The 14523-nt window shown below is 44.0% G+C and overlaps 3 protein-coding genes across 5 annotated transcripts in view; 2 read left to right on the forward strand and 1 right to left on the reverse strand.

Annotated features, from left to right (window-relative positions):
* LOC129774885 (inverted formin-2) overlaps positions 1-14523 on the reverse strand; it is a 215366-nt gene that overhangs the window by 145442 nt on the left and 55401 nt on the right. The gene's annotated exons all lie outside the window — the stretch shown is intronic.
* Positions 139-897, forward strand: LOC129774456 (uncharacterized). The gene has a single exon (XM_055778195.1). The coding sequence runs from the start codon at positions 139-141 to the stop codon at positions 895-897; it is 759 nt and encodes a 252-aa protein (XP_055634170.1).
* On the forward strand, positions 960-7047 carry LOC129774457 (uncharacterized). The gene is made up of 2 exons (XM_055778196.1): positions 960-2439; positions 6860-7047. Exons 1-2 carry the CDS (start codon positions 960-962, stop codon positions 7045-7047), a joined length of 1668 nt encoding a protein of 555 aa, XP_055634171.1.

Consider the following 14523-nt stretch of genomic DNA (forward strand, 5'->3'; position numbering starts at 1 on the left):
TGGTGCTGATTCCGTAGATGAAGCCATAAAACTTCGCAAGAACTTTCCAGTATTTTGTCTGCTGGAGGATTCCATCTGCGGAAGTGGGCTTCTAATAGTCCCGAGGCGCTGGAAGGCGTCCCTGAAGAGGACCTCGAAATGAAAATCCCTATCGAGATCAACGAACCCAACACCATCAAGGCTCTCGGAATCCACTGGCAGCCGTGTAGTGACGAATTTCTGTTCAGCATTCGATCACCCAAGATCCTTCAGCCCACAAAGCGCATCATTCTTTCGAACATTGCTAGCCTCTTCAACCCGCTCGGCCTGCTCGCGCCTATCATCATCCAAGCAAAGCTATTGATGCAACGTTTGTGGGAACTGAAGGTGGACTGGGATGTTATTCCCCCCGGTGAGTTGACTAATATCTGGCAAGTTTTCGTACAAAATCTGGCGCTTCTCAATTCATTTCAGGTTCCTAGACGAGTAATTGGCATCAACAGAACGTCGCGCATCTTCCTACACGGCTACAGTGATGCATCCGAGCGAGCCATGGGTGCCTGCATATACATCCGAGCAGTGGACGATGCTGATAATTATAGCTCTAATCTTCTGTGCGCAAAGTCCAAGATTGCACCAATTGGGAATAGAAGAATGACGCTGCCACGATTGGAGTTATGTGCAGCAGTGATCCTCTCACGTCTAATCAACAACGTAACCAACGCCATCAATCAACCCCTCTATGAGGTACGAGCATGGGTTGATTCAAATGTTGTGCTGGCTTGGCTGAACGGAGGTGCGTCTCGCTGGAAAACCTTTGTTGCCAACCGGGTGGCAGAAATCACTACTCACCTACCGGCTGCCAATTGGAGTCACATCGCCTCGGAAAATAATCCCGCAGATCTTATTTCGCGTTGAGCATCGCCAGAGCAAATTCACCATAACTCCCTGTGGTGGATGGACCATTATCCTGGAGCACAATGGGAGAGCAAGGTGATACAATCGACCTCCCTATGCTAACCAACGCTGACCATCAGAATATTGATAGGGAACAAAGAGCAATTGTTGTCTCTCTCATCACTACCTACGAAAACGACTTTCTCGATGGAGTAATGGCGCGATGTTATCCCGATTTCCAAATGCTGCTTCGGGTCACTGCTCGTATTCTTCGGTTGAGTTCCAGGGGCTCTCGATCGACGTCTCGTCTCTTACCACGTGAGCTGGATCGAGCTCAAACAGTTTACATTCGTCACACTCAGCAAAAACATTCCCAAGAAGAACTTGATTGTTTGCGACATCAACGTGAGGTCAGCTCTCACAGCAGTTTGCACCAACTCAAACCATTCTTGGACGAAAATGGAGTGCTCAGGGTGGGCGGCCGGCTTCAACAATCAGGCCTTAGCTACGACGTACGGCACCCTATATTAATACCTCGACATTCTATCCTCACATCATATATTTTGAACCATGAGCACATTGTGCATCACCATTGTGGTCCCCAAACACTCCTGGCCGTGTCACGTAGGCGATTCTGGATCATCAGTGGTGCAAGTGCAGCAAGGAAAATTTATCGTCAATGTGTGAGGTGTGCTCGCATTAAGCCAACGTCGAAGAATCAACAAATGGGTCAGCTGCCATCTGAACGAGTGCAACCAAATCCACCATTTGCTATTACTGGCGTGGACTATGCCGGTCCGGTCAGCATTGTTGGACGTAGGACAAGAGGTGCAAACCAAAGTAAGGGATATATCGCACTTTTCATTTGCTTTACAACAAAGGCCGTGCACATGGAAGCCGTGTGTGAACTTACAACTGCTGCTTTCCTGGCAGCATTCACTCGCTTCTCCAGCCGCTACGGATTGCCGTCGAAAATGTTTTCGGACAATGCAACCAATTTTCGCTCGACAGCTAAACAATTTCGAGAAATGTACGTGCAGCTCAACTCTTCTTTACACAACGATCAAGTCACTGACTTTCTGACCGACAAGGGAGTGGAGTGGAATTTCATCCCACCTCGGTCTCCACACCATGGCGGATTATGGGAATCCGCAATCAAGGTTGCTAAGCAGCATTTGTCGAAGATAACCAAAAATTACATCTTCACTTTCGAGGAACTGTCCACGCTAATCGCTCAAATCTCAGCCACCATGAACTCAAGACCTCTCACACCGATCTCCAACAGACCAATGGATGCACAGCCTCTCACCCCTGCTCATCTTCTCATTGGTCGGGCGCTCACCACCGTTCCTGAAGTTAACTTACTGGAGCGGCAAAATTCATCGCTATCACGTTGGCAGTTCATTCAGCGCCTCTCACAAGAATTCCGTAGCAGATGGCAGACAGAGTACGTGCGTTCCTTGCAGCGGATGTCGAAATGGCAACGACCATCGCAAAATGTTTCGGTCGGAGACTTCGTTCTTCTGGTGGATGACAATTCTAAGCCAAAGCAATGGCCTACGGGTAGAATCACAGAAACTTTCCCAGGGCGAATCAGAGTGGTATCAGTCCGAACAGCATCTGGTACTACTCGGCGTGACATCAGGAAGATAAAGGCTATACCGTTGGATCACGATGAATATGTTCCAAGAAGGCTACGATCTGAAACTCCCGAAGGGACTTTGGTGGGCGGCTTATGTTCGAGCGACATCTCTGGACGTCCCCTTTTCGACTCACTGTCGGACAATTGTACCACGCAGCATCCAATATACCAGCTATTGTTTCATATCAATGCATTATATTATATTGAATTTAACTGTGAACTAATTCGCAAGCGTGTTGTTTCATTCGTCTTACCGATCGCATTTTTTCCGGGTTTTTCAGTCTTTTTTCGGGATCTGGCTACTCCACAAGGTGTCATCATACCAAACGTAAAAGGACTGTCATTAAAATTACTTGTAACGAAGAACCTAATCTATCACAATTCATGAATTGACCTTACATGGCATTATGTAATCTTTTTACTCACGAAGCAAATATATTGGATTCAATTGAATTCGGAAATTGTTTCATTCAATAAAAAACAGGAAGTGGTTTTTATCTATGGTATAACCGCAAGGGTGACGTAGGACTATCGTTGATTTAGAGATCATTTGTATGAAGTTAAATCTGAATTCATTCTGAATGAATGAATATTTGGAGAACTTCGAAAAAGAGAGCGTTACGTTGGAGGCACAAGGTTTTATGCATCCAATATTGGATACGGAAATATCCTACTGATGGGGAAGAATAATCTTCAGAAGCTATCCTGTTGATTGCGATTGATTGAAAAATCACAAAACCTAATGTATTTGGTCACAGTGTTACATGGATAGAAAACATTAAAATAAACTCTTTCATATGAATGTAATTTTAAATTCCCAGAGGAACTGGCAGATTATTTTCAGTAACGATTAGATATTTCCACATTTTCCTCGATACTGGAAGCCCACCAGTGGTTAATGCTAACTCGATAACCATCTGTTAATAGCACTTGATTGAAACATATTTGGTCACAGTGTTACATGGATAGAAAACATTCAAATAAACTCTTTCACATGAATGTATTTTTAAATTCCTAGAGGAACTGGCAGATTATTTTCCGGATCTTTCTCGATCCAAACGGAAAGAATTCCGTGCGTGTATGTGTGTGTGTGTAGCGGCTGCTTCGAGATCTTCCCGGGGAACCGTTTGTAGCATCACTCTCCTCCTGATGGATTCCCTTCTGGCCTAAGGTGCACAAACAGGCTCTTGGTGACACCGTTCATCCGCGCTTTCATGATAAATGAAGAGCTTCACCATAACAGCGACAACATGCTCCAATCGCTGTTCAATTAGAACTGAGTGGATTTCCGAGCGGCGCTCGCCTATATACCGATTGGTGATTTCAATAGCCTATTTTGAAAAAAATAGTCTCGGTCTTCGGCGTAACGCTTTCGTTTTCGAAACTTTGATTTTACACCCCGGTATAGAAATGAAAGACGTAGTCCTACGTCAAAATGTAATCAATACAAATATATGATTGCTAAGCTAAGGTAGTCCCATGTCAACCTCGCGGTTATATCATAGATATAACCCACCCATTTTTTTTTAGCGAATTCAAATTTTGATGCTATATATTTTTTATATTGAATTCAGTATGGATGAACAAAAAAAAATACGATCAGTAGTTTATATGGATTATATCCTAACCTGATTTAAGGTTTTGATCAATAAATCCATGTGTTTGTGGCAGCTATGTTCGCGTTTGCCCTTCATTCTCATACAATGGCATCGGCAAACAGAGCAATTCCCCGTCAAATCAACCGGGCGCTGACCAGACCCTCTTTTGGAGTTTTGAGAAAATATGTAATCTGCCATTTTGTAGCGGCTGCCATCTTGGATTTTGAAAATAATTAAATAAGCAGTTTTATAATGACTGCAGAGATAAAGGTGTGTTCCAAATTTCAGATCAATCGGTCAACAGGAAAGGGGTAAATTTCTTTTAATGTGGTAAACCGCTATAGACAAACATACAAACATACAAACATACAAACATACAAACATACAAACATACAAACATACAAACATACAAACATACAAACATACAAACATACAAACATACAAACATACAAACATACAAACATACAAACATACAAACATACAAACATACAAACATACAAACATACAAACATACAAACATACAAACATACAAACATACAAACATACAAACATACAAACATACAAACATACAAACATACAAACATACAAACATACAAACATACAAACATACAAACATACAAACATACAAACATACAAACATACAAACATACAAACATACAAACATACAAACATACAAACATACAAACATACAAACATACAAACATACAAACATACAAACATACAAACATACAAACATACAAACATACAAACATACAAACATACAAACATACAAACATACAAACATACAAACATACAAACATACAAACATACAAACATACAAACATACAAACATACAAACATACAAATTAAGCTAAATAAACCCGTTTTAAAACAAGAAAATGATGATGGCTGTTTTAATTTCTAATCTAAAGAAATTTTTTATATATTTATAGCAGAATTTGTTTGATTTTAGGGGTCGTCTAGGAAATACATATTCTTTTTCATTCAATAGAAAGGACGCCCAGTGGGGTTGCTTGTGACCAAAAATCAAAAAAAAAAATATTAAAAAGTATGTAAAAAAACAACGGGGAGAGAGTGGTATAAAATCCAAAAAGAAAAATGGATCACGTGCTTTATGGATGCCAGATTTGTGTTCAGCATCCCAAAATTATGCAGAAACAATTGATTGACTTTTTTTTGCTTGGCCAGCCTTTGTATGGAGTCGCCCCACTGTGCTGTGTGCTCCCGGCTTTTCCGCTCAGGAAGATCCCAACAATGTTATATTTGGTCGAGGTCCGGTGATTGGGTAGAATGCAAGAACGAAATTTTTGCGTTGTAAAGTAGTCATGTTTCTTATCAGATTGGTATTAACTTGGTATTTTTGATTCGTCATTCCATTCCTGAAAATTGGTTGATTCATTAGGAATGTTTAACCAGTCGCTACTTGCTCCGGCATTTGCTGTCCGGAAAATTTTCGGGTATATCGTATGTGCTTTGCATTGCACTGTGAGTATACTATTCACGCCATCTCGACCCTGACGTCTTCCTCGAATAGCTATCTGAAACCTTCAATCATTGACTGATAGCCTCTTTTTTTCGAACCCCTGTGGACAGTTAACTCAAACCTTAACAAATCCATATGAAACAAATAAAATTCAGTCGTGGTAATGAACCTCAAACCTGAATGCCACCGGGAGCCACTTCGGCACTGTTTTGCATATCACAGCGCATATGTGGCAACTAACCGTTTAATTACCATGTGCGTCACCCGCGCCCCGAAATAGTTTCGCTCACGCTGCGTGACACCATCCAAGGCCGTCCAATGCTCTTCCCACCTAAAAGGCAGCCCCGAAACGAGCAAACAAAAGACCACTATCGAGCCAACACCAATATCCGCTCTCTAACCTTACAAAACGGCTCTCTACGGTAAACATTCACGCTGGAAGTATTTCACAATCACGCGAAGACACTTTGAGTCATTCCGAGAGTATCGGATGCTGCTCTTATGAACCCCTACGCGCTTCTTCCGGGTCTTTTCCGCCTGCCGGTATGACGCTACCATTGGCGCCAGCGTCAGCTGTTCCATACTTGAAGTGCTACTTTTTCGATCGAACTTGGTCGCGCGGAAAGCCTTGACCCAGTGCGTTGAGTAGAACTTCGCGGTATTTAGCAGCCAAGCGCACAATTTGCCAGCCACACAGCAATATCTGTCATCTCTCCTCCAGCAGCGGTGCGCAGTCGAGAGCAAAGTCAGTTCCAGAATTGGCAGTTGGCGAGGGGCTGAGCGACACCATTCGCACTGGAAATCGTGACTCTTGGGTAGTAGGAGAAACACAAAATCGGTCCATCACCATCGTCACCATCAACGGCGTCAACGCCAGGGAGGGGGCGGTGTCTGCTGTTGCAAGCATAACGTGTCATTAGCATTATGTGCGCGCAGTTAATCTATCTTCATTATCACGATTTAGTTTTTTTTTGCAACAATAATTAATAACCGCGGTAATGCCTCGGAAACCGACCCCGAAATCGACAGAGACTCCAATATACAATGTGAGCAGATTAAGGCACTAAAAGCTTTGAATATTGCACAAATCAAAGTGACAAGTTTTGACTATCCATCAATAGCCCGATTGCGGCGGGCTTTGGAACATTATCGAACCTTGGTGGAAGGTGATTTGTGTGGCTCACTACCAATACAAGCAAACGCCAGCTCACACAGATTGAGATCGATCTGCGATCACGGAATCGCGTTCTTTTCTCCTAGATCGCGAGAAAAAAAAGCTCGACAACAACAAGGAAGACGAGAGTGGTTTTCCCGAAGCTTCAAATTTTGGAGATACCCCCAAATCTCGACCAAAGTGGAAAAGTGCATTTTCATCGACCGCACGATCACTTCCGCCCTCGACGGGTGTCATTATCGGCACCAGGAGCCGATTTATGGGACATAATTAAAACAGGTGCATTCTAGTCCGTTTCGAAGTTGTTTTGTTGTCGGCGGGGAAAAAACCGTCCATATGACCGACTATGTAACCGTGACAGTGCATGAGCGGCTGGGCTCGAACTTGACTTGTTTGCGGAGTACACACAAAAGCTGTGAATACACCGGCCGAGACTAGACTTGCCAAACGAGCATCAAAACGATGGCGGCGGCGACGACGACGTCGACAACGACGGCGCTACAGATGAAATACAGTGTCGCGCGAGAACAAAATACGACCTTGGGGCGAGTTATAGCTTTTAATAATGAACGCTGGAAATACTGCTGCTGCAGCATCGATAGGGTAGAGGAGGAAGTTGTAGTTGTGCCTCAGATGAACTCACATCGGTGCATAGGGCATAAGGTGCTGTTTTGATTTGTGACCTGCTTCAGGACCCCCTCGGTTTGGTATTCTATCGATTCGCCGTCATTTTTCTTGGTATTTCAATCGGAGTCATTTCTTTTCGCTTCTGAATTAATGCTATATAATATCAAGATCCAACTTGACATTATCTGTCGCGGGCATCAATATTAATTCACCGTCAGTCGAAGGGAGCGACGCATTCTAATTGACTTTTGAGTCGGCGGCTTCTCTTCCTCATTTCCATTGAATGTGTAATGGAGTATGGGTGTATAGCAACGGCTTGGAATGCAGGAGGGTTAGGGTACAATTCCTGTTAATCACCGTTTATGAGATAATCAAAGTTACTCCTCCACTAATGTAAGATGTAGTAAGAAAAATTTTTTTTTGCTTGAAATTGAAGGATCCATCTAGCACTGTTGGAATGTTCAGAATTCAGATCAAATATGCGCTGTTTCGCTCGATAACTTGTTGATAACGCTTTGAAGGTAATTCCATTATAATTGGACAATCTGTTTTTCACCGGCTTGGTGATATTCATTTGATGACTAGTCCGAATCTTTTAACCATCCTTCATGTATGCGTGGCCGGCCGTTGTTCTGACGGATAGTCGCTTTCGGGAGATTGCTTTCTTCAGACACAGGTCAACATTAACATTGTCGATTTTTTCCTACCAGTCTAATTATGCTTGAGCTTGGGTAGAGTGTACACTTCGTCGTTACTCTCCGTGATTGACCGGAATCAGCGAAATTGCACAAAGAACACACTGAATGACGCTTGGGACTAAAAAGTCATTCTTGTGTGTCCTGAGCGTACGCGGGATAATCGGAGACCGCCCGAAACCGAACGGTGTCCGCCTGCAGATAATATGGCGGATGATGTGCCGAGTGCGCAGCCCACTTGATCGCTAAACTGACGATGCCCGTGTTGCCAGAACTGGGCATATCACAGATCTTCTCTCTTCTCTGAAAAAAAAGAATTGAATAAAATAAATGAGTGGGTTATATCTATGATATAACCGCAAAGTTGACGTGGGACTACCTTAGCTTAGCCATCATTTGTTTGTATTGATTAAATTTCCGAATTCGATTGAATTCGATATATTTGCTTTGTGAGTAAAAAGATTGTATAATGCCATGTAAGGTCAATTCATGCATTGTGATAGATTATGTTCTTCGTTACAAGTAAATTTAATGACAGTCCTTTTACGTTTGGTATGATGACATCTTGGTTTTGAAGTCTATGTTAGGGAAACACATTTCAGTCGGAACAAAAATGCCCCGACTTAGATGTATTTGCAATGGTTTGGTTTGGTTTTTGATTATAGAGAATTTAAACTTTTTCAGTTTATTCATCTCTAGCCTTGAGAAAGGCTCTTGGAAAAACTTTACTCTACTCCTGCACTACACCTCCACCCTCATTGCACTCGATCCCTTGTCGACCAGCTCGTCCAGCAACGATGTTATCCAGTCGGTGTCCACACAAAGAATGTTTTGATTTGCAATGCCAATTTCCTCACGCTCCAGGGATTTGAAGTCTGTGTTAGGGAAACACATTTCAGTCGGAACGAAAATGCCCACGACTTGGATGATTTTGCAATGCCAATTTCCCCACACTCCTTGTATCTAAAGTCTGTGTTAGGGACACATTTCAATCGGGACAAAAATATCTCCGACTTTCATGTATTTGCAATGCCTGGTTTTGAAGTCTGTGTTAGGGAACACATGTCGGTGAGAACAAAAGTCCCCATACTTTCATGTAATGCTGCTGCAATGCTGCTGATTTCCCCAAGGCTGCTTGGTTTTCATGGCTGTGTTGGGGAAACCGTAAATCGGGCCAATCAAAACGAGGCAGTTGGAGCGTTTAGATGACGCTTAACATTTTACAGTTATTCAATTGTTTATCTAATGAAAAATAACATTTTATTAATTGCGATAGAAGCGTAGAAGTATTCCCTATCAATTGATGTAAACATCTTTCCGATCCAGTAAGAAATGTTCGAGTTATAAGCATTCGGAATCTTTCATTTTTTCCTGCATGTTCTGTGTTTAGGTTTTCATTTTACCCCTCATATACTCCAGTTAGATGTAGTCCCACGTCAAAAAAACAAAAAAAAAACAAATGCATATGAATTGTGTATTTTTCTTCGCATAAAACATTTGAACCACATTTGAGATGTGGTAGCTAATTGATGTTTAACTAAAAAATATCGAGTCAAGTTCTGTTCTCCATACAGTCCTCCCGAGCACGTATCATTATCATTTTTTCATACGGTCGTCCCGACCCGCTAATATTTGACTTCCATTTCTACAAAGCACGGTCGTCCCGATTTGCATCCAACAAAATCATACCTAGCTGTTCTACCGGTTTGCCCTTATTCAAGACAATCGCATTCATCCCGATCCGCTTCCGAGTAAGCCCTTCTGGTTCACCCTTAATCAATACAATCGCGGTCATCCCGATCTGCTGTCTGAAAAAGACATTCTGTGTGGCCGTTCTGGGTTCCTGTTGATATAAAAAATCGCGGTCATCCCGATCCGCTTCTATCAAATTCATGCGTAACCGTCCTGGCTGGCCCGCCTTATTCAAGACAATTGCGGTCGTCCCGATCAGCTCCCGAGAAAATCCTGCTGTGATATGTAAGACAGACGTGAATAAATATACATCTATGTATGATCCCTTTAATTATCCATTCATACAATGTGAAGCAACATCAACACATTACATAACATTATCGGAAACGTAATAAGATTGAAGATTTATCTTCAAGTGCGAATTCCTGCAATACTCGGTCAAATTGTTGTAGATCTGGCATCACTTCAAGAAAACGAGAGAAATGAAAGAGAATTGAGCGGGAAAGATTAATTGCATCCTGGGATGTTTCATTGAAATATAATCCTGACTAGATTCAGGGAGTCTTGCCAGCGGTCCCCGCACGTATTCATTCGGGACCTAGTCTCATAGTTTTATTTATTTTTGTAGTTAGGTAGGTTATCAAATTTTTCCCAATTAAAAATTTTATATTTCCCTCCTTCCGGGTTCATATGTAAATTAGATTACAAACGATGCATTGTTATAAACATTCTTAAAAACAAAATTCAATCTGAACGAAGTTGCCGGGCCCACAAGGCTGATCAATTGACATGTAAACTAAAAATTGTACTAGATTTAAGAATACTTGAATAAATATCTTTTAGTAGTAGTAGGCAGACTTTCATTCGGCATCGGACTGTTGAGCAATCCAGTTCACTTTGCTTTCGCTGCGCTTCGATCTAAGATTGGACCCCACCAGTGGTAATCCAACTTGGATATCGTCGTTTGGTTTTTCTGTTCATTTTTCGCGTTATTCGTATCGGGTGTTTTTCTTTCCGCGTCATAAATTGGACGCTTCGCGTAGTGTGTGATGATCAAGGCTCGAGCCCTGCAAAAAACGAACGCATTGCCAGGTGCAATAAAATTTCGAGGCAAGCGTCATCTAATGATGCACGCGATGTTGGTGCAGTGAAAAGCGTTCGCACTGAGCAGAGCCTTCGCGAGTGTGACACCGCATCGAATGACAGCGAAGAATGCGATTTCGGCGCGTCGGTCGAAAATGTAAACGCCGTTACCCAGGCAGCAACCAAAATCAAGCTCCCCCCGCTGGTGGTGAAGGTGGTGACTCTTGACAAACTCATCAGCGAATTCGCATCGATGGGTGTTACAGCAGAGTACAAGCTGTGTGGCATAATTCAGTCTTTTTCCAAGCAGCTAACATTGTTTGTTTTCCGTCATCATATGGGCTTCGTTGGTGCCTTTGAGAATGCATCAATGCATTAAACTGACGTTATGGCGAAGCAGACGTTAAGGCGCCGACTACAATTATTACGTTTAAATAGAACTCTGAAGGAAAAATCACCGGAATTGGAAAAAGACATGGCAAGATAATTTCACAGCCTTTTGAGGAGGCGATCTGGCGTAGTGGTAAAATCCATTCTTCTCGCGCTAAAGGTCACGAGTTCAATTCTCACTCCCGACATTCTTCCAAAAATGGAAGTAAAAAGTGACGAACCAGCCAAACGAGTTGAAAGTCACCATAATACAGACAAAAAAAAAATGTCTTACTGGAATGTTATAAGTTATTTGGGTTCGCGTGCCAGTCGTAAAACTGCCTTCAACTAGGATTACATTTGCGCTAATATTGATCATAATGAAGCATTGATAATGTTTTCTAGGTTGTTATTATCAAAAAGAGTTTGTTTCGCTTGTTTAGTCACCAAGAAAGTAAATGTTCTGGAATTTTGTATGCGATTAGGTTTCGCTTGCCAGTAGCAAAACTTCCTCCACTAAGGATGACAGCTGCGCTTCTCTCGAGCATGAGAAAGTTATGCAACTCTTCTCGAGGCCAGTAATATTAACAGAAACGTTTCTTTTGAAAATAGCGCAAAATGCTAAAAGTGGTTATATTCCCAGTAGTTTCAAGCCACCAATGTAAACCAAGAAAAAAATTGCGACATACGATCAGCAAGTGTATTGTTTTGCGAGGGCAAGAATGAATCATCAATCAATTATCTTTTTTGGCAGACTTATCTCACTTCTTAACTAGGCGAACCTAGCCAGAATTTTCACCTGCCCCCGGGCTTCTGAATGCCAAAGGGGGACTAGGCTCTGCGGAATGCACGTATCTGCATGCTCGTGCTGTTTCAGTCCTGACCGAGAAATTGTCGGACAATCGCGCAGGTGCTAAGGATGACCGACTTTTGGATGCCGGCCAATTCCTTCTCCATATTCAACACCTTTAGCGCTTCCAGAAGTGTCTTCGGGACAATTCCAGTTCCAGAGAGAACGACTGGAACAATTCTTGGGACCTCCCTTAGCCCCCACAGTTCCTTGAGCTCCACGGCCAATGGTCGGTACTTGCAGATTTTGCGACCGTGGGTCTCCTCCAGATTCTGGTTCAGTGGAATAGCGACATCGATGATGGTGACTTTGCGGTCGCTCTTGTCGTAAACCATTATATCTGGGCGGTTGTGGTGGATCGAGAGGTCGGTCAGAACAGTGCGATCCCAGTACAGCTTGAAACGGTCATTTTCCAGGACAGGTGCAGGCAGGTACCGGTAGTTTGGTACGTTGTCTTCCAGTAGAGCACATTGGAGCGCCAGTTGTCGATGAACAATACGGGCCACGTTGTTGTGGCGCTCGGTGTAGGCTGCGTTGGCCAAAACGGGACAGCCTCCCATAATGTGCTCTATGTTTTCACCTGGTTGATGGCACATCCGGCAAATGTCATCAACGTCTTGATGCCAGACGTACCGCCTGCAGTTTCTCGTCGGCATTATCCTGTCCTGGATGGCTATCATGTCGGCTTCTACTACTGAAGAGAGTTCACCACGCGTTAGCCACAGATTAGATGCGGCCTTGTCGACGTGTGGCCGATCCAGTTGATGGGGGTGGGCACCATGCACTGCCTTCTGCTTCCAAGCTACAATCTTCTCCTCCACTGTCTGCAGATTGCAGTTGAGTTGGTACTCCGCTTGCGCCAAGTGCAGAGCGCTGTATCCTCTGTCGGCGGCGCAGACAGCCCGGTATAGCGCGTTTTGGTTGGCGCGTTCTGCGAAGTACTCGCGCAGTTGTCGTACCTGGACAACACACAGTGCAGATATGTCGACTATTCCAAGTCCCCCTTCTTTGCGTGGCAGTGAAACTCTCTCCAGTGCCGATTGAGGATGGTGCATTCCGGCCTCTTTAAATGCTTTCCTCATCCTCCTCTCAAGGTCCTCTAGGTCAGTTTTACTCCATTTGACTACACCAAAACTGAAGGTCAGCAGGGGAACCGCGAATGTGTTGATCGCGCGTACCTTGTTCCCCGCGTTGAGGAAAGTCCTCAGGACACAGTTCACTCGACTCAAGAACTTGTCTCGCAGCTCCGTCTTGATGTCGGAGTGGCGAATCCCGGTGAGCTGTCGGAATCCAATATATTTATAGGATTCGCCACGAACCATGTCTCTTATAAACTCGTCGTCATAGACCTTGTAACCTCCGGATTCGGTAAGCTGCCCTTTCAGCAGATGGACACAGCGGCACTTGTCAAGGCCGAACTCCATGCAGATGTCCCTGCTTATGTCTTCGACAACCCGGATAGCTACACCTAGACGCTGACGTGAATCAGCGTATACCTTGAGATCATCCATGTAGAAGGTATGGGTCACTTCTTCGTGGGCGCCGTCGCCATACCTTATTTTATAGCCATGACCGTTTCTATTGAGCGTCCTACTGAGGGGGTTCAGTGCCAGACAAAACCAAAGCGGGCTGAAAGAGTCGCCTTGGAATATCCCCCTCTTTATCTGCAGCGTTCTAGACTGCAACACATTTTCCCCATCACTGAGGTGCAGAGACGTGCTCCACTGCCTCATCGCATGCTGCAGGAACCTAACGACGACGGGATCAATTTTGTAGAGCTCCAATACCCGGACGAGAAACGAGTGAGGTATGGAGTCATAAGCCTTCCTGTAATCGATGTAGGCCATACTTAGGTTCCGCTGGTTATATACCGCCTGGCCGACTATGGCTGCGTCGATGATGGCCTGGTCTTTGCAGCCATGCGTATTTTTCCTGCATCCTTTCTGCTCTTCTGCGATGATGTGATGCTGTTCGCAGTGAGCAGAAACTTTGGCGGTAATTATGCTGCTCAGTATTTTGTACAGACTCGATAGGCACGTTATTGGTCTGTACTTTGATGGGTTCAATGTGTTGCTGTCTTTCGGGAGGAGGAAGGTGACGCCACGGGTGGCGAATTCAGGAAGGTTGTGTGGGTCACGTAGCACCTTGTTGAAGCACTCAGCTATCTTTGGATGTGCGACGGTCAGCTTCTTGTGCCAAAAGTTCTGGACACCATCGGGGCCCGGTGCTGCCCAGTTCCTCAGGTACCGCGAGGCTTCGCGGACATCGTTCTCTCCGACGATGATAGCTGGCATCTCTCCAATTTCACCACAACTCTTCTCCTCCCGTCTTAACCACATTTGCCCGTCGCGATGTTCTACTGGGGTCTCCCAAATACCAGCCCAGAAGTTCGTCACATCGCTAATATCTGACAAACCTTCGCGGTAGTCGGGCT

This window comes from Toxorhynchites rutilus, chromosome 3 (assembly GCF_029784135.1).
Source record: "Toxorhynchites rutilus septentrionalis strain SRP chromosome 3, ASM2978413v1, whole genome shotgun sequence".
NCBI lineage: Eukaryota > Metazoa > Arthropoda > Insecta > Diptera > Culicidae > Toxorhynchites > Toxorhynchites rutilus.